We start from the raw sequence: 24,198 nt of genomic DNA, 5'->3' as shown, positions 1-24,198 counted from the left end.
ATTATGACAGCCTCCAGAAGTCCCCACTGGGACCACGGTCTTGTTGTGCCGCGTGCTGCACAACCACACACGCAACACAGTCCTTGCCCAAGAAACTTACATCCTACACAGAGGGATTACCTATTTAATATGGGCTGTTCTGTGATTGGCACATCTGTACTGTCCTTTCTTCCTAACAGGGATGTGAAATTATTGGCAGCTCATCTAAGTTGTTGTGCAGGATAATTGGAAGGCAGGGAAAGATATTACAAAAATGCAAAATGACTCCAAAAACAGGTGTGTCCCCCCCCCCCCATTTTATTGTGAAATTGACAAGGTGACAATTTGCAGCAGAGAATATTGCTTGGGTATGTGAGTATTCTGAGACAAGGCAGGTCTGTTTTTTTAGCAGAAATGGCCATATGTTGTATTTGATTTAGAAAAGAAGCTACTTCATCCCCAAATGAGCCATGAAATGATTTTATTTTTTTTGGGGTGAGGGGTGAAATCAAAGGAAATGGGGAGGGGGGGGAGGAATTAAAAACAAGCTGGGTCACAGAAGAGAAACCCAAGGGAATGAATAGGTGTTTGCAGGGGCTCATAAACAACCTGGGTGCAGTCTGACTATGACTCCAGGAGAATATACATGCCTCACTTCATATGGCCTGCAAAGAGTGCTGCACTCCGTTAACCCTGGAAACGGGAAAGTCATGTAAGTTCCCAGGGTGGGTATGCTAGAGGAAGCTCTGTCTGACACGTCAGTCTCGGGTTAAATATATTCACCAGAGCTTTACTTTTCTTGGTCTATAGGTGGAGTGCCTCAGCCTATTACTAATGGGTCTGCACAAACCCAGGTGAGTGTCTGTCATTGGCATCCTATTCTTATTAATCAAATAGACTCTGATTGATGGAAAAAGCATGGCAGAGATCTAGCTATTTTGAGAGGCAAATCTGTCCAAGGAGCGATGTCAAAATCCCAATTCACCTTATTCTGGGACAACATGTGACCTCATAATCAGATCCAGTTACAACTGGAACTGGAGTCAGGACTCCTAGGCTCTCATCTCAGCTTTGCCTCTGACTCACCTTGTGATCTGGAGCAAGGTGATGCTGCCTCAGTTAGCCCAGCTATAGAGTGGGGATGACCACTACCTCAGAGAGGGTTCTGAGGCTTATTTAGCTTAATTAACATATACTGACTTTGATTACTTCCCTCTGCAGTTTTAATTCAAGGCTGGCTTCAAAACAATGCTGGATGCTCTTCTTAGTTTCCTACTCCTGCAATGTGCATGGACCAATAGTAGTTGCTAAATGAGAGTGGAGACACAGGGCCAAACTCTGCTCTGGAGTAAGTGGGTGGAGCTCCATTGACTCCAATGAATTGTAACTGGACCCTGCCTCCACCAAGTCTGCACTGGAGGAGAGCGTCTGTATAATTTGCTAGTAAACACTTGTGTTTTTCTGTGACTTGAATTTACAGTTTTCTCCGCCCTTCAGTCTTTGTTTTGCAACCAGCCTTGTGTTTGGAAAAAAACACACATTATTCTTCACCTGGCAGAATTGGCTCTGATCTTATCTCATAAAGCTGTAAACTCCACACAACATTTTTCATCTCACTTGTATATATTAAAAATATGCATGCGCGTGCACACACACATAATGTACATGTTAACATTTCCATTTCCAACAGCTGAACGGAGGATCCATGTCTTCATCCCATAGTGATCTCCAAAGTCCTGAGAAGGAATCAGAGGTAAAAATATATTTTTACAAATTTTTTCATATTATATAAACATGAATATTAAATAAACTTTCAAAACAAGATTTCTTCTTCACTTCCTGCCCTAAACTAGCATGTAGTGTTCTTGTGAGCTGTTAAACAGCTTACAGATTCCAGCCCAGAGATGGCTGCATTTCTAGAATGGGTGAGCAATCTCTATAGTTTCTGAAGTAGCTCTAGGATCCCATGGGATGAAAGGTGTTGGGGAAATTCAATATGATGTTATTGCAGGGAAAATAATCAACTGAAAACTAGCAAATGAAAAAACCCCAAACCTACGACTAAAACATGTAATTACGTTTTGGGGGGGGAGAAACTAAAAACCATGATGTGCTCTGTGACTTGTTCTTGTTTTAAGATGTGCAGAAGCTAAAATGTGCAGGGCTTGATTAAATGGAGTTTAAAAGGACTATTGAGAGGCTCAGGTTACTTGGATTGCTTCTGTCTCTTGTGAGTGAACCACTGGCTCCATGTGCTGGAGTCCAAACTGTGCATTCTTTCCACTCTTTGTCAGGGGTACAGGAAAACTTCCTGGTTTCATGTGGCCTCTGCCAGAGGCAGCAGATGTCCCAGATTAATACAGACAAGTTTTGCAAGGATTCAGATGCACCGTTGTGTGGCTTACTTGTTTACTTAGTTAGGCCCCCATCCTGTACAGACTTAACTTTGTGCACTGTGAAGTCATTAGAAGTGGTATGGTGTGTAAAGTTAAGCATGAGGGTTTTACTATGCTGTATTATCTGGACTTCTCAGCCTGTTTATTCCAGGAAAGGACACAGAGAAACCAGCAGTTTTAGGAAGCACAATGCAGAACCAAGACTTTCTATAACTAAATATCACAAGTCGCGCTTTATACTAAATTATGTAGCCCCCAAAAGGAAAAGAAATGGGTTAGAGGTAAACTTGGGTCTAAAACGAGGGACAGGTGAGAGGTAGAGTGATAACTGAGGGAGACAGATGGTAACCTCATTAAAAGGGTTCACTGGTACCCAGTGGTGTATTATCGCCTAGGCCAGCAAATTTGCTCGCGCCCCGTCCCCAAATCCCCAGTCCGCCTCCTCCCCCAGGTGTGCCGCGCTTCCCTCCTGCCACCTCCCTCCCAGGCTTGCCGTGTGAAAGCGCTGGGAGGGAAGGAGAAGCGAGTAGCAACACTCGGAGGAGGCAGAGCAGAGGTGAGCTGGGGCTCGCGGGCGCGGGGAGTAACCTGGGGGAGGGCCAGGAACCGCTCCCTGCCCCAACTCACCTCTGCTCCACCGCTGCCATCCCCCGAGCACGCCACAACTCCCCTTCTCCCTCCCTCCCAGGCTCACTGCGCAAAAGCACTGGGAGGGAGGGAGAAGCGAGTAGCTGCGCGATCAGAGGTGGAGCAAAGCTGAGCTAGGGCCGGCGGGCGTGGGGAGTAACTCTTGGGGGGGCGTGGCAAGGAAGCGCTCCCTGCCCCAGCTCACCTCCACTCCACCGCTGCCATCCCCCAAGTGCGCCACAACTCCCCTTCTCCCCCCCGCCCCCCAGGCTTACCACGGGGGAGCAGAGGTGAGCTGGCGGGGGGAAGGGGGCGGCAATTCTTTGAGGGCCTAGGGGCACCAAATTTGTTAATCCGCCACTGCTAGTACTGTTGCATTAGCCTGGTTTAAGCTAACCGTATACATTCAGCTAATTTTAGACCTCAAATGTAATCACATTAAATATAGTTTGCATGGAAGGATTTCACAGTATCTAACAGGACTAAACCCTGTTTCATGAATTAAAAAATTGAATACAAATTTCAGGATTTTTTTTTTTTAAATTAAACAGTTCTCTGCCTATTGAAAAGCTGGACTTTGTAGCATTCTGCTAGGGCCTGAGAATCCGAATAGGACACTGAAATTGACCACGCCTTTCATTATTCAAGTTGAATGAAAGATTAAAAGCAAACATATGGCTTCAAAGGGAGAAAAGAGTAGATTGATAATGCTTCTCATTTTACTAATTTAGCATGTGGTTAGTAGAAGAAGTAAGTGATTTCTAAAGTTTTGAGTTGTGTCCTTTAACTTTCATTCTTGTCATGCCTTGGAATTGTTCACTAACAATAAAGAAATGCATCGGCCAAAAGCCCTGATTTTGAAAAGTGACTTGAGTCTGGGTGTCTCTGATTTTTGTGCCAAACTAGAAATATTGTAACGAGCCCCAAATTTCAGAAAACACCGAGCACCCATCCTCTGAAATCAGGTCTCTTTAAGGTGTCATAAATTGCATGTTTAAAAATGTAGGCACCCAAAATAAATGTTCTTTAAAAATCACGAACAAAGAGTTCTAACGTGAGTTCCTTAAGTTAGGCATCTGAATTCATAGGTTAGGCGCTTAATAAAAGTGACCTGATTTTCAGGGACTGAAGTAGTGGAAGAATTAGTCATCTGTGTCCCTGAAATCTGGCCATTTTCATTCAGGTGCCTAACTCAGACACCTCTGTTTGAAAAAAGTGGCCATTGCCATTTGGGGGCAAATGTTTGACATGTCGGTTGGAGTTTCAGCTGCATGGTGTCAGTGGGAGTGGTGCAGACAAATGGCTCTAAAAACTTCCCTTAAACTTGAAGGGTGTTTCTCCATTTTACTGCACCTCATGAAATCACTTCCAGCAGGGGAAAGTGAGTACAAAATACTACTATTCAGATCAGCGGCACTTTACACTTTTTCCTGGTGTAAATGACGAATCAGGCCTTTAGCCCCGTTTTCCATCTAAGAACTTCATGCTTTTATGACAGCGCTGAAAATGCAAATGTCTTGCCAACATTTGAACATCACTTTGTAGCTCTTTCCCGAATGCTGGTTCTCTCACAAAAACCTACTCCATGCAAATGCGATTACTGAAGCAGTAAGTTTTAAATTAAGCTCCATATACAGCCCGTCTATTATATGAACATTCTAACTAAAGATGTCATAGCAGAAAAGATACTTCCTTGTGCTCCAAAGCTCTGCCAGTGCAAGTTAATGGACTCTTGAGTCCCAATTAAATCATCTTTGTGCTTAGCATGAAGATGGAAGTGCAGTAATGCAATTTAAGGCCTGCAGTAAAATGTCTCTTCAAAAGACTAATAGATATTTAGCTGAAAGCACTTCATCCTGCATATTAATTGTTCCCTAAGGATTTGAAGTCCAGCTTTTGCCCATTACAGAAATAAGAGAGCTGAGATGAACTTACAGGCCCCTGGGATTTTGCTCAGAGTGTTTATTGAGGTGGCAGTCAGTATTAGGAGGAAGCTACAAATCAAGTTTCATACAAGACACATTGGACCCAGCTCTTCTAGATATCACACTGAATTGGAAAAAAGAATGTTGGATTGTTATGCTTTTTATTGGGCAGCTCCCAAGGTGCTATTCTCACTACGTGTGGGTAGAACTCAGTCGCTTGGAAGTAAATATTTGCATTGTAACACTTGGTGGCTTTGAGATGAAGTGCTAAGTGTGGCCTTTTTAAAGCCATCTAGCTGGAAAAAAAACAGCGAGGGTTCTCCTCCACCCTGAACATCAGAGTTAGAGTGAACCAAGCCCGTAATGTAACTGAATCAGCAACTCAATTCTGGTCCTTAGTTAAACATGCCCCACTGTAATAAGCAAGTTTGTGCTTCCACAAAGCTCGCCGTTATTCCATCTTGCTTCCTCTTATAAAAGCTTTTATTGCCACTAGGGGCTTAATTTTGTGTTTCCAAACATGGTTCCCTCTCACCTTTGGTAATGGTACTGCATTTTTGTACTTCTGCTTTTCCAGTTCCAGTAACAGCAGCAACACATTCTTCAGGGCATTTTTTCCCCTCCAATATTGTAATTAAATCTCTGGCCACAAAGACACCCTGGTCGCCACTTAAACCACAAACATGACAAACTCGATGGTCTGCTCCACAAACACGGGCTTCTTATCATATGCCCTTAAGGAGGATCTGCCCTAGTTCTCTGTAAGGTTTTATGTAGCTGAGGTACTAGAGGGCAGGATAACCACAATCACAGGCATGGCGTGATGTGCCATCCAGCGGGGGATGTAATCAGACACACATACACTCACCCCAGTCAGCCCATTGTCTTCTTGCAGGGGGCACTGTTGCATGCCCATTTCACTCCACAGGCACAGCTCCACCACCCAGCGTAGTACACCACAATACACCATAACAGGAAAGCTTCTCATGTCATCTTCCTCTTTGCAGGAGGGAGAGTCTGAGAAGAAGGACCCATTTGAGGAAAGTGGTCTGAACCTGAGCCCGACTGCGGCAGAGGCCAAGGAGAAAGCGCGCGCCAAGCGGGTGAACAAGAGGGCTCCGCAGATGGACTGGAACAAGAAACGGGAGATTTTCAGCAACTTCTGAGCTGGGACGGCAGCTCTTCCCCTTCTCCCCACCCTCCAAACTGAACATCTCCAATGTGCACCAGCCCCATTCCTGGCTGTTGACCCAAGACGCTTTGTGCTCTGCTCTTTATTGGTCGCTTTTTGCAAGGCAAATTTTTAAAAAGGGTCATTTATGGACAAGTGATTCCAGTAGAAAGATGACCAAAGCTCCTCCCAGCACATACCCAGCTGCCTGCAGTTACCACATTGCTGCTGAAGAAAGACTGGAAAGATTTCAGCTTTGCTTCTTACCTGCTTTATTTCGGTTTTTACTATTTTGAGCTTCCCTGCACCGCAGAATCCCTGGTGGGATATTATGCATTCCCAAACTGCAAACTCTCGTTCATTTCAATTCAAAATAATCTAGTTTGTTTAAAAAAAAAAAATATGAAAAAATCCCACTCTGAGCTACAATGTTCAATACTCACAAGGTGGGAGATTGGTCAGTGGCTATACATTTCTCTCTTGTTGGCTTCGCTATTGATTTAGAAGGGTTGGTGGGGGTTTTTGTTTGTTTTTGGTGTAAAAAAGAAAATTCCCCATCTGTTTCTCATTTAATGCTGAAACCACGCTCCCCTGGGATCCCTTTAACCAGTGCAATAAAAGCCCTTTTCTCAGCAAACCTTTTCCTTTCTGTGCTCCATCTCCGCCTCCCCTCAAAACAAACTCTGGGTGTTGAGAAGATAATAGGACTTAAAAACAAAAAAAATTCCCACAAAACCTAGTAGCCCAAATAACCCAAGCCTCAGATGTGCATAATAAAATGCAGAAATGGCAGGAGAGGAGGGGAATAAGCTGCCCTCCCCCCGACAATAAAGGAATGTCTGTGATTCCTGTTAGCACATCCACACGCAAGGTTTTCTGTCCCCGATCGCTATTGGAAGCCCTGTGAGAACAAACTTAATGAGACACTGGAAACATGGCTCTTCAGGCGGACTTCAAAGAAGCACATGGAGTGTCTTATTAGCTGGGAACTGAAATCCCTGAAGACCTTGCTTTGAGAGGTACTCATGAAAACAGGGCTTCAAGCAGGAGCAATCCAGCAGCGGCTCATCCACTCAGATGCTGGCTTCAGAACAAGCCCCAACCTGAACCTGCTTTGCTATTTCTGACTCAGGGTTTAAACCTCTCACATTTTCCTGCTGATCTCTCACCAGCTGCATTGCCAACCTGGAAGAATAACAAGCAAACTGTCTGTTGTCTTACGATGGGCTGGGCCGGGCCCCTGCCTTGTAGCAATGTGATCTGGCATGTGGATTGCCTTATAGGAAGCCGGAATACTATCTGCTGGGCCCCAGACAACTGCTCTGGCTTTAGGCCCCTCTTTGAAAACACCCTGCTCTCAATGTTAGAGTGTTCCATGAAATGTACCATGAAAGCTATCCTACAGAGCCAGCACTAAACTAGTATAAAATCTTCACTACTTACCTCTGGCTTCAAATGAGGGACACTAACGAAGATTAAATTAAACATGTACTAATGGCCTCCAGGCAGTGGAGTTGCACTGGGGCTGGATCTGTGCCGTAGAGAGCGGGACAATTCCCGTTGCCTTCTTACAGAAAGCTAACAAAACAGCCTTTTTGGTTGACATGTATTTTGTAACAATGGCAAAAATAATATTAAAAAAAACAGGTGGGATGGGGGATGGGCAGAGCAGACAGTTTAGGTAAATGACCACTCCCCACCCTCACCCCCCAGCTAATGACATACTAGGGCAAGAATGTAAGATTTGCAGTAGTATTTACGATAAAGCACACGATTCTGGTTTTTTGACCCCGGTTACCCTTAGACTCTGTATAATGAACAAGTGGCCTTTGACTTTGTGCACTATGGTCTTGTTAAGGTTCTGTGTATATTTCATAATACTGAGCTAAAAAAGGTGCCTTATAACATTTACTGTTCCTTGCAGTAGATGGATGTATCGCAGCACAGTGGGAAGGGTGGGGACAGGACAGAGGGGGTGTCTGGCTTCTTTGCAGGGACCAGTGAAATGCAAGGCTGTGACCATACTGAAGACAGGGCTTTTGGCTGGGCTTTCTTTTAGGGAGGATGTACAGTGTTGGTGGGGCAAATGGATGCAAATAGGATCTTGGAAAGAAATCTCTGCAAGTGTTTGGCTGTAAACCCTGGGACTGACACCAGGTTGGAGAGGGTTAGTAAGGAGTTTAGAGCTTTTTCTTCCCTGCAGGAGTCTCACATTGGCCTCTTACCTTGCATGTTCCAAAAGAAAATCTGATGGCAGGGGGAGGGCTGCTTGCTGTTGGCCACAACAAACAGTTGCTGCTCTAAGAAGTCAGTAACAAAAGAATCTTACACTCACGATATGCAGATTGCTTTCAATCCCTGCACTTCCAACTAAGCCAGAGACAGTATGTGAGTCTGCTAGGGGTAAAACCTCCCAGTTACATTGCAAGGTAGGTGTTAAAATACAGCATCGCAAACAAGGAAGTCATTCTCGAAAAGCCTGTAAAAACCATGTTACTTGCATAAGACAGAACCAACTAGTTGAGGAGAGAATAGCATGGTTGTGTTTTCTTTTTAATGCTGATCAAAATAAATCAGGTATGCAAACATGTACCAATAAGATTTTAAAATTATCGCTGCATAGGCCATGGAAACGGCTCATGGTTAAAGCACTTATTGCTATTTCTGACATCTACTAGCTCTGTAATAATAATTATTCAGATTCTGTTTGTTTAACTTGAAAAACCAATACAAGTATAAAGTTGTTATCTGCATTGTAAAGACAATGTATACTGTAATGTCAGTAATAAACTTTGTTTTGCCATGTACAGCTTAAAAGGGTAATTAGTCTGGTCTTCAGTTCAGTCTTGGTGTTGTAAAGAGCGTCAGAAAGGAAGCACAACAGTGTGTTAGATTAAATTCCATTCCCTCCACTGGCTGGTTAGAAGAGTGGACCAAACAGCTTCTGCAGTTCTGTGACAAGTTAATGGTTGTCGTTGCTTAGAACGGTGACTTGCAACAGAAGAAAATTGTTGGTGTCCTTTTTAGCTTCTTGGAGGTATAAGGGGGCCTGAAAGGTTTGATTTTGGTTTACTACTTTTTTAAATTTAAGAATGTCTATTATTGGCTTCATTTCATGACTCTAAAATCTATATTTCTCAACTCTTAATTGGAAAAAGCTGGCTATTGTGAATCTTTAGCACAAAGAACTTTTTGCCCGAGTGTTGGGGATAAAGAGGAATAAACTAAACATTTTAAAAATTAAAAAAAAAAAATCACTTCTGTCAATCAGCTCTCTTCCTTGGGGTTTCTGAAGTTATGCACTGGCTACTGCTCCAGTTCTAAGTAGGTCTTAGTGTCAATGAGGCTTCAGTGTCTGGTGGGTGGGGGGGAGCATAACTTTGCAGACATCCTTTAAACATTAGAAAGAAGCCACACCAAAAAAAGCACAAGCCAGGTTTCCCTCTCTGTATGTCCCCACCTTTAATACAGAGACTGAAACTCCCAACCTGCCGCGCTTATGCCCGAGACCCAGAGCCTGGCCAGGTTAGGACAGAGCACCGCAGGTGTGGGCTTTGTGGGTGACGCTCTGTAATCAAGATTACGCAGCATTATGCAAACAGAAGAAAGCAGCCCTTCCACTCCAGCCTGTTGCTGATCTTTCCCCTGTGCTAGGCAAAGCTTGTGCGATGCTAGTGCAAGAACAAGTTGTTGAAATCTTAACGGTTTCAGTAGCAAAGTTTTCCCCAGGTTGGGGCCAACTCCTCAAAGGCACCTAAATCCCTTTGACACTCTGGACTTCAGTGCAAGAGCTGCTTGAAAGCACACTAGAGTCCAATGTGGAAATTCCTGCTGTATTTAGGGAGATTTTCTGTTTCCTTCCCCCCCACCCATGATAGAGCTGGCTGAGATGTTCTCCTGTTTCCAATCCAATAAGCCCTTGATTCTTTAGGGGTTAAATCTGGACACACGAAGGATCAGTCAAAACAATATTTATCCTCTGATTAAGCCAAAGCACCACAGCTGCTACTGGAATGGGTGGTTCTGTGACAGATTCCCACCACACCTGAAATTCAAATACTCGACCACTCCAAATTTCACACCCATTTGAAAAACACCTTCGCAATCCGGCACCCTTTGAAAGGCAGACACAGCACCAGGATCAGAAACAGAGCTACTTTAGCATCCTCATTGCAGCACTGATGCATGTGCTTAAATCCGGCAGACTTGCTTTAAGTGCTCTCCTGAATCAGGGCCCCAGATCAAAGGAGTTCCCATGGGGAGAGAGTTTCAGAGAGGGGCAGCGTTGCCAAAGCTGAACTTGAGAGCAGCCCTGCTGGCCACTCTGTGCATCGCTCTAGATGCGTCCCCTGTTCTTGGCTACCAGCGAAGCCCCAACGTCCTGGTCTAGGGGGCTGGCCTCATCTTTGTGAAGCCCAAATTGTACCTTTTTAATGTCATATCCCTCCCCGTGGGGGGCTGCCCCATACTCCCCTCCCTGCCTCCAGCTGGCCCTTGCCATGCTCAGTCCCTATGCCTTCCAGCTGTGGCTGAGGCCACCATGGCTCCCGCCTGTGCTGTAGAGTTGTCAGTAAAACCTTAATAAAAAAACCACCTTTCTTAAGCCAGGCTGTGCCCAACCAGCTTGAGGCAGGGACTCCACGCAGGGCCAGGCACCGAGCTGGTGGAGGTCTCCTTCCCACTCCACCAGACACCGCAGTGTGTAGCATTTCCCCATTCCTACTGTCCCTGTGCAGTGTTTTCGTTAGACACCCACACCGAGGGACTGCGCCTGCAGAGCTGACTCAGCAGGATGGCCGCATTTCAGAGAGAGCTTTTCCTCTTCACAGATCTGCTGGGTAGCTGCTGCATTCCCATCCCATCTCTCTGCAGCACTAGGTTCCCCCCCTCCCCAAGTCCAATGCAGTCTTACTGGGGCTCAGAGTCCAGCGGCTTCACGACTCTGGTGCAGATCTGTTGCTCTAGGAGCAGCCATTCCCTCAGCATCTCTTAGCAGCCGGGCAGATGTGTCTGTTGAGGCACTCTCTGCAGCAAGGGTTCACAGGCTGGCAGATCTGCTGGCCGAAGCCCACGAGGAGCCAGTTGATCTCACTCCAGAGGTCCCTACAGACTCAGAAGGGAGATGAGTTTTGTCAATGCTGCTGCCGAGCAGGATTGAAAAGCAGCCCAGCACCGCTCAGGTTTTTAATTCTTTTCCCACCAACAGTTCAGCTGTTTTAGCTCCTCATCCTCTCAGAGGCATATTCCAGCCCTAGCTCCCATCCGTCCCACACTTTCCCAGAGCCCAGTCCTGCCATGCTGGTTGGGGGCCAGAACCGTTGTGGGCTGGAGCAACCAAAGGAACTTTTCTGTTTTCACCTCCCTCCGGTGCAAACGGGGGAAAGGTACATACGCAGATAGTCCCACCGCTGGATGAAGCAGACAGGCTTCTGCCTGAGCTCACAATAGGGTTGTGCTACTCCCCGCGGCACTGAATCCCCACTGCACCCGTAGCTGGGCCTTTCAGCATACAAATTCCAGAGGCCACTGCACATAGAGTGGAGTGCTGGTCTGGAGCACTTGGTGGGGTTTCCTTCCTGTTCAGCGCCTGTTCTGAGTCTCTGATTCACAGAGAAACTAACTGATCATTTAAGATACAGGCCAGAGTTCATCCCTGGCATACTCCATTGCAGCTGACGAGACTGGCAAACAGATCACCGCTATTAGCTGGTGGAATGGCCTCCCAAGGGAAGTGATGGCCTTGGGTGTGTTAAACCAAACTGGACAGTAGAGAATGCGCTGCAGGGAACACGTCCAGCCGCACAGACTACGAGTGACTAAAGTCTCTGCCATCTCTGAACTGTCCAAACAGCTGAACTAGTGCTGCTCCTCAGGAAACAAGAAACAACCCGCAGCCTACGCCTAGGCACTGTAATGCCAGCCTTCCTTCCCTGCTGCGTCTGTGACAAGGGGAGGGGCTCCGCAGGGATCTGTGTGCTGGATGCGACAGCCACTTGTTGCCATAAACCAAAGCAACGAACAAAAGATGCTTCAGGCTGGTACTGGGGAAAGGAATGCAGATGGCAGTTTCCTGTGACGACGATTACAAGGAGGGGGAGTACTCGGGAGGGGAGGGGACTCGAGAGAGAGAGAGTGTGTGTGTGTGTCAGGATTTCAGAGCCAAGCAGCAGCATGAGACACCTCACCTGGGCAGCCAGTCCTCCAGCGCAACTCTGGTCTCCTCGGGGGTTTTAGTTTCCTTCTTCACCCATTTCAATCTGTTAGAAATCCTATGCACATGGGTGTCCACACCTGGGGAGCAGAGAGGTTGGAGTCAGGAGGGAACACCTGGCTCAGGAGGAAGCAGGGTCTAAGGAGTTAAAGAAGCAGTCAACTCAGGATCCATAGCAGATGCACCAGCCTGTATTGGGAGGTTCTTCCACCTGAGGGCAGATGCCAAGTGGGTTTTTGCTGTCCAAGAGTAGGGCCCTGGGAGGCAGGGTACCATGGCTGGAGTAAGTGGGGGGTGTCACAAAGAAGGAACAGCAAGGTCTTGCCAATGGTGAAAGTGTGAAACGGACAATTTCCCCCCACCCCCCAGTCTGCCATTCAGAAGTGCCAAGATTTGGGGCATGAATTGGCTTGTAGATATTTCCTTAGTTGTATGTAGCCTGGGCACTAATCTGACCCCTTTGCACACAGGCAGGTTGTCACTCCTGAGGTCTTAGCCTTTGAGGATTTGTGGCAACCTCCGAACTCCTTACCCAAGACAGCAAGGAGCGCATGAGCTGGTCTTACTGATGCCATCACGCTCTTGTAGGGTGCTTTCATCCATAGAGCTCAGCGTGCTTTCCACAGGAAAGGGGGCGTCGTCATGCCCACCTGGTGGCTGTGGAAACCGAGGGGAAGTGACTTGCCCATGGTCACCCAGCTGAGCAGCAGCAGAGGCGAGGGCAACTCTCAGGCCACTGCCCTATTCACTGGACCATGTGCCTCTCTCAAGGACCCTGGACCGGAGTTCTCAGATAAATGCAAGATAAGACTTTGCCTTTTCCTCTGAATTGTCTGCCAACCTGAGAAACCGCTAACACTCCCAGTTAGTCCATGTCCCTGGTGTCTTGCCCGTGTGTTGGGGCTACTTGCTGGCATATTTCAGAGCAATTTTTTTGGCACTTCCCTATGAGAACATGGATTAAACCAAGACTTGCTTGGAGTTACGACTAAATATCTTGGGGTGGGGGAGGCAGACTTATTCATTCTCCCTGTTCTGGTAGCTACCAGGCTAATCTCATAGCAGGCACGGCAGCTTCACCAGGGACACAGCTGATCTTTCAGACAGCTTCCAGACCATGCAGGGCTTTCGTTAGCAGCACTCTGAAGCCGAGGAAGCCAGCGCACGTCCTACGTAGCCCTCAAAGGTCAGGATTGTTACAATATTTGTATTTCAATGATTAAGTAGCCAATAATTACAGCATTAATTAAATAATACACGTGTTTTAAGATGTACTTTGTCCCAGAATTAAGTTATTCTTTAAGTTGGCAGCAAGGAAGAAAGCGCTAGAGCAGGATTTTCAAATACAGGAACCTCAAGGTACAGAACCTAAAGAAGTGCTCCAATTTACCAAAGCACCGAGCTCCCCAATACTCCCACTGATCCCTGGGAGTCCCTGCAGCAACACTGATCTACCGGGATTAGCAGCACTCCAACCTGAGAGTTACTGTAAAAGACGAGCCCTGCCAAGCCACAGAACAGTGTCTAGGCATTACTGCCAGACAGGGTGTTAGGAAAGGATGCAACCCAGCTCAGAATGGCTCCAAACCAGGCTGAGCAGAAAGTCAAAGCCCTTTCGAGCTGCAACCATGACATCTGCACTGCCAATGGATTAATATGGGAGGTCCTAAAACAGCAGCTGCCAAGCCCCAAAGTCCACTGCCGGGAGTTTGGCCATTTTCGTTCTATCCTGAAGGATGATTATTAGCTTAGGATAAATCGGGGGGAAGAGGCAAGGGTGTGTGCATGCGCACGCATGCATTCACGCAATCAAAAAGACCGTTCTTCCCTAGGAACCTACTCCTAGAAGTCCCTTTGACTTCAGCGGGGGAGTTCTCTGCATTCAGGGTTTGCTAGGTGAGTTTCAGCATCCAGTGGGGTTACCTGTCTGCTGGGATCACGATTATTAAGTCATGAGATGTCGCTGATCATCTCAAGAACTTTACACGGATGCTATAGAGCAGCGGTTCTCAAACTTTTGTACTGGTGACCCCTTTCACACAGCAAGCCTCAGATGGCAACCCCCCTTATAAATTAAAAACACTTTAAAAAATATTTAACACTATTATAAATGCTGGAGGCGAAGTAGGGTTTTGGGTGGAGGCTGACAGCTCGTGACCCCCCGAGGTAATAATCTCGTGACCCCTAGAGGGGTCATGACCCCCAGTTTGAGAACCCCTGCTATAAAGAGGTGGCTCCTTTCTTGACACATGGCCCAAAAGCAGTGGGACGTGGCTTTGAAGGAAGCCATGATTTCCCCAGGACGTCACTCTGAGCAGACTGGGGCTGCAGGCTGCACACTGTGCGACAGCCAACCTATCTGACTTAGTTTGTTTCACCATAAACACTTCTCTTTGTGGCGGTGTGATCTAGCAGGTCAGGGCGCAGGACTAGGGGCCAGGACTTCTGGGTTCTCTTCCTGCAGTGGCCTCAGCTGACATTAGGCAAGCTGCAAACGCTGCACCTACTTTCCTCAGGAAATGCATTTAATAATGCTACACGAAGAGTTTGGAAGGCTCAGGGAATGTCTGAAAAGTGCTTTGAGACTCTCAGATGAAAGGCTCTTAGCATAAAGTAAACTATTGTTAGATCAGCAGTGACAGACTGGTCCTTCTGTTGCTAATTGAACAAAACCCAGGAAATCGCTATAAACAGGAAGCATATAGCTTTGCTTCCTAAATGAAAACAGTGCGTACAAGTCCTTGGAAAGCTATCAGAGCTCCCTCTAGACTCTCCTCCCCAACAGCGGATTAATTGTTCAGAAGGAACAACAGGCTCAAAAGCTTGCCAGTCTAGTGCAAGAACCACACTTGGTAAAGCCGAATTTCAAGACACAGTTGTGGCCTGTGTTGAACTTGGTATTGAATTTTCACTCCAGGCAGGCATCATTCATCAGGTGGTAGCATTAACAGATTTCCCATGACTCTCTCTGATTAAGCAGCAAACACACTTTGAATATTAATCTGTCCCCAGAGACCTTGATGCATACCTGGAGCTCTGTCTTAGCCGAATAGAAAAGCTAGCATGGCAGTGCCACCTGCTGGCCTTGATGAGCTAAATCAAAATCCTGCCTTACCCAGATTCTGTTCCTTTAAAATGAAGGGGTACGATTGCTATCAGAACCTCCCTCCAATCCAACCCAGCCTCTGAGGCCCATCCCCACTATAAATCCAGGAAGGCTTCAAATGATAAGCCCCATCACCTGAAGACATCGAAACAGGACCTGAATACAGTGCTATCTAGGCCTTCAACTTTTGAAAGTTTCCAGTACCAGAAACGGAGCAAAGAAACAGAGACATGGATCGCCACTTCTTGTCTGACAATTCCACAAGGAACCCTGCAGCTAGGAATTAAACTTAATTCCAATTCAGCCTAAAACAGCCAGTTTCAAACAAAATCCTCCCAGGGACCATCAGCAACTAAGCTCTTTCTAAGTATAGTTGCAAAAATCAGACCTCCTCGGTCCCTTCTCCAGCTGGCCTGAAAGAACCGTTTCCGAAGTGAGATTTGTTTAAACAAAAAATGGGTTGTTGTTTAACAGAGGTATCATTGAATTACATCTCCGTTGCTTTGCACTCTTCATCAGGGCACCTTAAAGCATGATACAGGTCGCCACACATCCCTAGTTGTTATTAATTAAGCAATGCCTTCATTCTTAATCACCACACCTAGGCGGTAGCAATTAGACCCATTTTGCAAATAAGTAAATCCAGGCAGAATATGCGACTAGCCCAAGTGACTTCACCAGCCTTAGAATCCTTCTGGTATTGAGATCTATGGATGAAAAGCTCCCTATAAGAGCAAGGTATTATTACATTACAAGCAATGGATCAGGAAAGATTTGAATTGGGAAGAGTGGGCGGATCATGGTAGAGCAGCGCCCTACACACTGTAAAACATACCGATCCCAGTCACGTTCTTCCAGGCAATGTCCATGACCAAGTGGGCCATCTTGGGCCCAACTCCCGGCAGGTTCACCAGCTCCTTAACGGTACTGGGGATGTCACTTCCATATTGCTGCTTCAGGATTGCTGTCGTCTGTTTTATGTACTTCACTTTGTTCTGGAAAATGAAAGCAAACTGCATAGCATCTAAGTTCCCATCCAAGAAATGGAAAGGAGAAACATGTACCAGACAATAGGACTATTTCCTTCATTGGAGGGAACAGACGTGAGTTTGTAGAGGAAAACACAAAAGATGTCCTTGATTTATCCTATAAAGAAGCTGTAACGTGATCAGCTCTAACCTCTAACCATGCTTGGGATGATGCCAACGAGTGCATTCTTGTCCTGGATACAGATTGCTAAAACTGGGATAAAATACAGCTTCCAAATTACAGCGGATTAGTACAGAGTCTCTCGTTAGCAGGACATGATGCATGATTGCCTGCAGCAAGCAGGAAGAAATGAGAGTCTATGGTGAGCTGAAAAAAAAGAAATACATGTAAAGGGAGAAAAGAGAGGCGTTCTCGCTAGCAGGTGAGAGTAGCAAAGGAGAGTAAGAGAGGCAGGGAACATGAATGGGACAACAAGGGGCATTGCTTTGGGAGAAGTCAAGAGAAATAAACAGGCAACGACAGAGGTGGTTCCCAACTGCCATCTGTGACGAAGGGGGGGGAGGTTTCTTGGGGTTTTCTGTCTTTTCCAGGGTTTGCATGCACAGAGGGTGGGACTCAATGTACCTGGGTGTTACTGGTTTAACGAGGTGAGGGGAGAGGGAGTTTGTTGTTACAGAGGACCGGAGAGGGACTCAGGACCCCAGCCCAGGAGACACAACCGGTTCTGGCCAGTGGGAGGACAATGGGCTGCAGAGAGAGGACCCCGGTGACCTGACCAGCCGGTTCCAGCCAGAGGAGAGCTGCGAGGAGAGGGGACTCAGGCCTTCCTGTTTACGACCCTGTTTACCTTGTGAGAGAGACAATGGACCTGAGGACAGGCTGTGAGGCTGGGAGTATCAGAGACCCAGCTGGGAAGCGGGAGGCTTGGCTGGCGAGGGGAAGAGGCAGAGCCCACCTGGATGCAGGGAGACTGGGATGTGCTGTTATTGTGAGAGGCAGGCCTGAGGCCCTGAGAGTTTCCTGTGCTGTATTCAAACTCTCAATAAACCCTCTGTTTTATGCTGGCTGAGTGTCACTCCAGTCTAGAGAACAGGGCTGCATCAGCCCTCGGGGGTGAAGAGGCCCAGGGGTCTAGAGTCCGTGGACTCCTGGAGGGGCCCACGGCAGAGACAGACGTGCTAAGGCTCAAAGAGGTGCGACTCTAGGAGGTGGAGGGGCCTGACCCCAGAGAGAGTGACCCCCGAGAAGGGCTGGTCTAACTAAAAGGGCCCCCACGAACCGCACAGGGCCAGAGTGGGCACGTTCTGTGAGTCCGTGACACCATCACCATCACATCATTTGCATAATTTTTATGGAAGAAGGGGGTGAAGCTTGCAAAAGCCGATCCAACCACCCCGATCTGACTCATCTCTTTGTGCCTCAGATGTTCCTGAGACAATGCCAACAGTTTGGGGACCAGGGGCATTATTCGACTTCTGCTTAGACAAACCGCCATCTACGACCACTATGGTTTGGCGCTCACCTTCCAGAATCCCACTGGGTAAATGAGCTGCCCCAAAGTTACATCGTCCGTCTGCAGAACGTTGTCTACTGTGAGGCCATGCTCCCGCAGGCGCAACATGGCTGCCGATGTCACCTGATCTTTGGTTTGGCTGGACAGCATCAGTGACAGCAGAACCTGATAGCGCATCACCTAAAGGATGAGATGGGAGACGAAGTGTCAGAGAACCCTGGATTAGACAGGGCTGGGATCCTGAAAGTTCTGGGTCTGGGGTCTGCAAGTCAATGGTGTAGACACACACACACGTGACATGCGCATCAATATGTGCCATATGGGCCTCTCCTCAGCTCTCACCTTATTATTAAATAAAAGAGATTACAGTCAAGAAGAGTCAGAAACTGTATCTACTTCTGTCTCCCCAGAACTGCTAAAGTTTCTCTCTTAGGTAATCCCTGCTTACAGAAAATCAACAGGGTGATATAATAATTTGCTGGTGTTCATGTCCATGGAATCGGCATCTCTGCAGGCTTGACAGTGAAAGATAGAGCTGGAATTTGCAGAAATTCCTATGTGATTGAGGAGCACGTGCCCTTGACTTTCAATAGGATTTGTGCTTTTAAGTCACACCCACCTGACTCCTATTGGATTTCAGTGGGATCTGGGTGCCTGATTCCAACAGGCCTCTTTGAAAGTCCCAGCCTAAGGGACCGTCTCCAGGTTAGTGCAGGGCCAGCCAAGGCGTGACTCTGCAGTGCACCTGCTTGCCACGCAGTAACATCCCACATGGGCACTGCAGTGAAAGTCACCGTGCTGCAGCACCACTCACATATAGTGTAGCAAACTAGTCCACTGCAGGGTCACGTGCTGACTTGCTGCACAGTAACTCACCATGTAGACAAGCCCGTAGAAATTAAAATCAAACATGTAATGAAACACTGAATTGCTGGACTACTCTGGACAGAGCATTTCACTGAGATGAACGTGTTTCTCCAGACTCAGGCCTCAGAACACTGTCCAGTGTGCCGCACCGTCACCAGAAATATCCTTGTTGGCTGAATTCTGATCTCAGACCAGCGAGTCTGGAGGCATGTCACTGAAATAAGTGAAGTTGTTCTAGTGTAATGGAGCAGGATTTGACCTGGTGTCTTTATTTCCTGCTTTACTGCTGAGTTAGAATGTCCTTCCCTCTGTGACTCTGCACTGCAGACCCTGTCTTCCCAGCCAGGCACCCAGTGCTGGGGGTTGTGTAGCAACTAAGATGATTGCAGAACATTTGGGCTACAATTCCAGATTCAGACTCCTCAACCCCCTAAAAACAGCCCTTGAAAGTTCTGGCCAGCAGCCGGAAAAGCCCAGGGTTATTGTGCTAGGGGTTATTACAATGCCTAGCTTTATCTTGGAAGGAATAAGTCTATTCCCTTAGGGAAAAGAGTTATTTCCCAGCGATGACTTGTGGTTCTCTTTAACCCCAGAGTATCACTTTATGCTGGTTGATGTGTCTTTACGGCGTCACACGCTGTCTCAGACTAAAGCAGAAGGTAACCATTTTCACTAGAGATTTCAGACTAGGACACGACCCCCATCCGGGGCCAGAGATTACAAGAGCAATATGTCAAATAAATCTACCCACTTGCATCTTCAATAGCCTCCCTTTGGAGCCCTGTGGTCTGCTCAAGTATATGTTGCTCGAGCTGTTCTGCAGAGATCACAGGAGTCAGCCTGCCCTTTATCTACATGTTCTCACACAAACAATGCCATTTGATAGAGTCTCCCTGCAACCTCCCATCACAATGCTACACCACGGTTTGTTTTTTGTCCCGATGCAAACGTGTGCAGATGTTCCCTTTGGAAGGCGGCGTCATTCTGGGCCTCTGATTCCGTGCCAGCGATCTGGGGAAGCACAGCACCATTCCCAGCACGCCTGCATTTTTAAACAAATATTTTCTTAATGGTGAACTAAGGGGGAGAAATACTAGCTCTGTGTCCTTTTTTGCTTCTTTATAGTGCACAAAAGCAGCCTAGAAAGTTTCCTTCTGACCCCCCCGCCCAAATTCTGCTTTGTTCTTTGTGTTAAAGATTTAAGTCTTGTCTGCTCTTTAGATCCTGCAAAACTGTGGCTGATGGGAGAATTGGCAGGATTACATCATCAGATAAGCCATCTAAGAAAAAAGCACAACTGAGAAGGGATTTGCACACAGACTGTTTAAAACTCTGTTACTATCTAACTCAGATATCTAGACATGGAATCAAAAGTTCCTTTAGTAGAGGGCCAACACCTGGGCCTCTTCAGTTACAGGGCGAGAGCTCTCCCAAACCACATGCCTGGAGTCAGTCAAGCACAAAGGGCACAGCAAGTCTATTATTGTAAGATCTTGCGCGTTCTAGGTACAAACTCACATTTCTTCAGTTAAACCAGTACAAGACTCCTTTGTGGCTGTGTGTAACTGGGTGGTCTGTCCCTTTAGGGGTGATGGGGAAATGGGGCCAGCCGGCCAGCCCTGTTCTGAGGCAGAGCCCCTTTCAGAAGAAGGGTTTGGGCCTGGTAAAAGGGATAATCAGACCCAGCTGGAAAGCCCCCCCCCCCCCCCGTGCTTCCTATAAAGGATCAAAGAGCTCAGCCAAGGAGAAACTGCAGAAAGCAGTTTAGCTCCAGTGACAAGCCCTGCAGCAGGAGGAAGAGACCCAAGGAGAAAGGCTTCTGGGCCCCTGCAGCCAGTTTTGCGCAGGGGAACAGCCTGGTTTTGTGTCACTCTGCAAGTTTAGTATTGGCATGATAAACTGTGCCCTGAAAGAAGGGCCTGGACAGAATCTGGGTGAGGCATTTAATCCTTCCTAGGCTGAGGGGAGAGGGCAACTGCCTATAACCCGCTTAGGCCTTTTCTACTGGAGACAGTGGACCAGTTTAACTTGAAATCAGTTTTTAAACATATTTAAATTGCTGCAAACTCCTGGGTGGGTGCTCTTAATTTGGTTGGAGGGGCTTATTCCAGTTTCTTAAAGCTGCCCCTTATGAACTTCAGCTAACCTAAAATAAGATTATCCAACCAGACTTTGCACTGGTCTAACCGAAGTCACTTTAGAACTTACAATAAACTGGGGCATCAGTGTGTGCAGACCTACAGGCTGCCGTTAGCCAACAGAGAAGAGCAAAAAGAGACACAAAACTTCCTTCCCTCCCTGTCCTTGCACGTCACCTTTACATGAGATGCCTCATTGTAGTTCCCTGCTAGAAACCGGTGTATCAACCAACAATTATGCTGAGAGAATCCCATTAATAATGCTCACATTGATTTATTTTGGGAAGAGGTGGGTTTCCCGGCTCCTCTTAATGCTGGTTCCCCTTGGTGGAGGCTGTTGAGACCAATCAGCTAGATATGACTTATCTATGACTCCCAAAGGGATTTCTGGAGCTACCTTTATGAGCCACCAGCCTACACCAATTGGCAGGGACCACCAGAATATTTTTCCATGGCTTCCGCTCAAAACCAGACGTCACCTTGCTCCCTGGCTCACAAACCTTAATCTTCCCATCAGCAACTGTCTCCATTTAAGATTAAATTTAAAAAAATGATGTCACTAATAAAAACCATGTATGTGGCATACGTCACTCTTCATTAAGAAGATGAGCTGCCGTGTTGAATCAGACCATGATCCATTTTGCCCAGTATCCTGTCTCTGAGAGTGGCCTGTACCAGAACTTCAAGGGGAGTGTATCGAACAGGGCAGTTATGCAGCACTCCACTCGTCTTCCACTCCCAGCTTCTGGCAGTCAGAGGTTCAGAATTGCCCCAGGCATGGGGTTAAGTCCCTGCCTATCTTGGCCAATATCTACTGATTGACCTATCCTCCATGAAGTTATCCAGTTCTTTTTTGACCCCCTTTACCCCTGACTGTCCTGCTCCCAGAGTTTGTGGGCTGCAGACTAGAAGTTTCTTGCACCAGGGACCAGTTTCGAGCCATCTAAAGCATCTAGCATGTTTGTGGTGGCACCTCTGCCTTTGGCGCACAACGGTTCAGTCTCCTGAGGACTGACATGCTTCAATCTAACCCAAATTAAGGGGTTAGTATGGGGGTAACTGGGTGAAATTAATTAGCAGGGCTATGCAGGAGGTCAGGTGAGATGATCTAATGGTCTCTTCTGGCCTTAAACTCTACAAAACCTGGTTCAAGTTTTGAGTGAAAAATGAACCTCCAGATCAGGAGGACTCTTTTGCACAGCTCTGCTGGCCACTCCACTTCTCTCCCGATGTCGGAACTGCTGCCTGAGTGGAGCCCAGCTGGGGAAATTCACACTGTGGTTCCATAGCACGTCTCCAGAGCCTGGCATTGAAGGGAGCTCCTTCACCACACACTTCACTTGGGGGGAAGGCATCATCCACACAGCTGCTGAGACTCTTTTCTTTGGTGTGTCTTTTCCCCCCCCTTGGGTTCCTAACATTTAACATATTATTAGAGAATGAACATGGACAGATGCTCATAGAGGCAGAATGAACAAGAAGTGGGGACAAGCCACCCTCCCCCAATTCTCATCTTCTGACTTGCTAAATACTTAGCTCTGTGTGGTGGGGCTGCCTGCATTGGCCTTTGTTGGATGTGTCTTCACGCACATGGTTGTAAGGATACAATTATCTCACTGTGTGTCTACGTGTTCTCCTACCACACAGCAGTAGGGGATACAAGGTTTGTTTGTGTGCACGGCTGTGAGAAGCAAAACAAACGGCATCGATCCCCAGCTGAACTCTGTGTCGCTGGCTCCCCACTGAAACAGCGCCCACCCCTTAGTTTACAGTAACCTGCCACTAGCTCTCATTGGGCCTCCAGACCAAAGGATTAAGCCTCCGTAGCACAGTCAGAGCACAGCAACCCTTCATCATACTGATTTCCACCAGGGAGAGTCTCTTCTCGCTCACGGTCAAAGCAGAGGCATCAAGATCAGGGCTGATGAAAGGGATGGTCAAGTTCAGGTAATGGGATGACAGACCACCCCATGGAACAGCCCTTCTTCATCTTTGATGCCCAGTAAAGAACCGCCAAGGAGAACATATCATTCATGTGGCAAGATAAACCACTCTCTGAGTGACCAGCAGAATTTACACCATTTCTCACGGCCTATAGCTCTCACACCTTTCAAACACACATCCCTGGGCAAATCACGGAACCACTGTAAAACTAGGGTAGGGTACCTGTCCTCCAGCATGAAGGAGTTTGAGCTCTACAGCTGGAGAAAGTTGCACAATATCATCTGTTGCTCAGCTAACGCTCTCAGGTTGAATGGTAAGCTGCCTGCTTTACCTCTGGAGGTGCGCTGCTGTCAAAACACTTCTCAGCCCCCATCTGATCCACAGGAGCATCCTTATTCCGCCTCATTTCCCGAATATTCTCCAGCTGCTGCCTCCAGTTCCCTGGCTCCCATTTCAGCCTCTTGGAGTCAATCTCCTCCTTCTCAGCAATGCCTCCTTCCAAAGAGTCATACAGAACATTGACTTTCTTCCCCTTCCCCCTGCTGATCTTTGATGGGACGGTTGCTGTGCTGTGAGCCAGACTTCCTGAAAGAGGTGAAAAGGAAAAGGACTATAGCCTTTGGAATAGTCAGGGCCAAGGTCCTCCCTACACCAATACAGTGGAGCCATGCAGCCTAAAGTTGGGCTAAGGTTCCATCACTCCCCTGCTTTTCCCCCAAGCCCTCCCACCAGGACACAACATACACATAAGGTAAGTTTTCCAGTTTTTAAGAACTTATTGGAAAATGGCCCCTTTCACATGTAACAGCACGCATACACAGCATGACATGTGATCACGTCTCTGGCCTCTGCACAGGGCTAGACCACATGCAAAGGGCTGCCTTCTGAGCCACTGCAGCACTTATCTCAGGTACCTGCCAGTGCAGGGCTACGCTAGAGCAGGCTAGTCTCCTGGGTCATGCCAGGGACAGAGGCAGTTTAATGTCTCCTACTGTGGGGTCTACAACAAGGGTGACCAGATGTCCTGATTTTATAGGGACAGTAAAAATTTTTGGGTCTTTTTCTTATATAGGCTATTACTCCCCCACCCCATCTCGATTTTTCATACTTGCTTTCTGGTCACCCTATCTATGACAGCCCTCCTGGCTGGGGATGGGCTTGGTGACCTGATGGGGCTGTTCCACTGGTAGCCAATATGATGCAGGAGCTCAGAGTTAGATTAGCTGGGCCAACACTCCCACAACAGCCACTGCATAGGGCCTAGGGGTAGGTGGGTGCAGGCAGCAGCTCCAGGAGCGGAGACCCTCCCCCAAAATTCCCCCCCCCCCCCC

The 24,198-nt window shown here is 47.3% G+C and overlaps 2 protein-coding genes across 4 annotated transcripts in view; one reads left to right on the top strand and one right to left on the bottom strand.

Moving 5' to 3' along the window:
• Positions 1–8,915, top strand: part of NHERF2 (NHERF family PDZ scaffold protein 2) — a 99,058-nt gene extending 90,143 nt beyond the window's left edge. Inside the window, exons 5-7 of one of the 2 annotated variants that reach the window (XM_032762635.2) lie at positions 790–833; positions 1,670–1,732; positions 5,935–8,915. In XM_032762635.2, coding sequence (XP_032618526.1) covers positions 790–833; positions 1,670–1,732; positions 5,935–6,093 — 266 coding nt within the window. In that variant the 3' untranslated portion in view covers positions 6,094–8,915. The remainder of the gene's footprint in view (positions 1–789; positions 834–1,669; positions 1,733–5,934) is intronic. The other variant, XM_075069137.1, reaches the window with a different exon arrangement.
• NTHL1 (nth like DNA glycosylase 1) lies at positions 1,636–23,448 on the bottom strand. 2 transcript variants are annotated; one of them, XR_012656479.1, is made up of 6 exons: positions 23,199–23,448; positions 17,928–18,098; positions 16,251–16,410; positions 12,284–12,389; positions 10,693–11,201; positions 1,636–1,715 (listed from the first exon to the last, which is right to left on the bottom strand). XR_012656479.1 is itself a non-coding variant. In XM_032762636.2 (5 exons), exons 1-5 carry the CDS (start codon positions 23,271–23,273, stop codon positions 11,078–11,080), a joined length of 636 nt encoding a protein of 211 aa, XP_032618527.1. In that variant the 5' UTR covers positions 23,274–23,448; the 3' UTR covers positions 8,631–11,077. The 2 variants fall into 2 exon arrangements, 1 of the variants encoding a protein (XP_032618527.1); XM_032762636.2 differs by lacking the exon at positions 1,636–1,715 and having other exon boundaries at positions 8,631–11,201.
• Between the last annotated feature and the right edge of the window lie 750 nt (positions 23,449–24,198).

This window comes from Chelonoidis abingdonii, chromosome 9, assembly GCF_003597395.2.
Source record: "Chelonoidis abingdonii isolate Lonesome George chromosome 9, CheloAbing_2.0, whole genome shotgun sequence".
Lineage (NCBI taxonomy): Eukaryota > Metazoa > Chordata > Testudines > Testudinidae > Chelonoidis > Chelonoidis abingdonii.
Note: the sequence above shows the minus strand (reverse complement) of the source record. Positions and strands in the feature narration are given on the sequence as shown.

Coding starts and splice junctions, on each gene's coding strand:
- NTHL1 (XM_032762636.2), bottom strand. CDS start 23,273: ATGAGGCGGAATAAGGATGCTCCTGTGGATCAGATGGGGGCTGAGAAG. Junction 16,411..17,927: donor ACCCAGTGGGATTCTGGAAG/GTGAGCGCCAAA, acceptor TTCATTTTCCAG/AACAAAGTGAAGTACATAAA. Junction 12,390..16,250: donor GAAGAACGTGACTGGGATCG/GTATGTTTTACA, acceptor TCTGCTCCCCAG/GTGTGGACACCCATGTGCAT.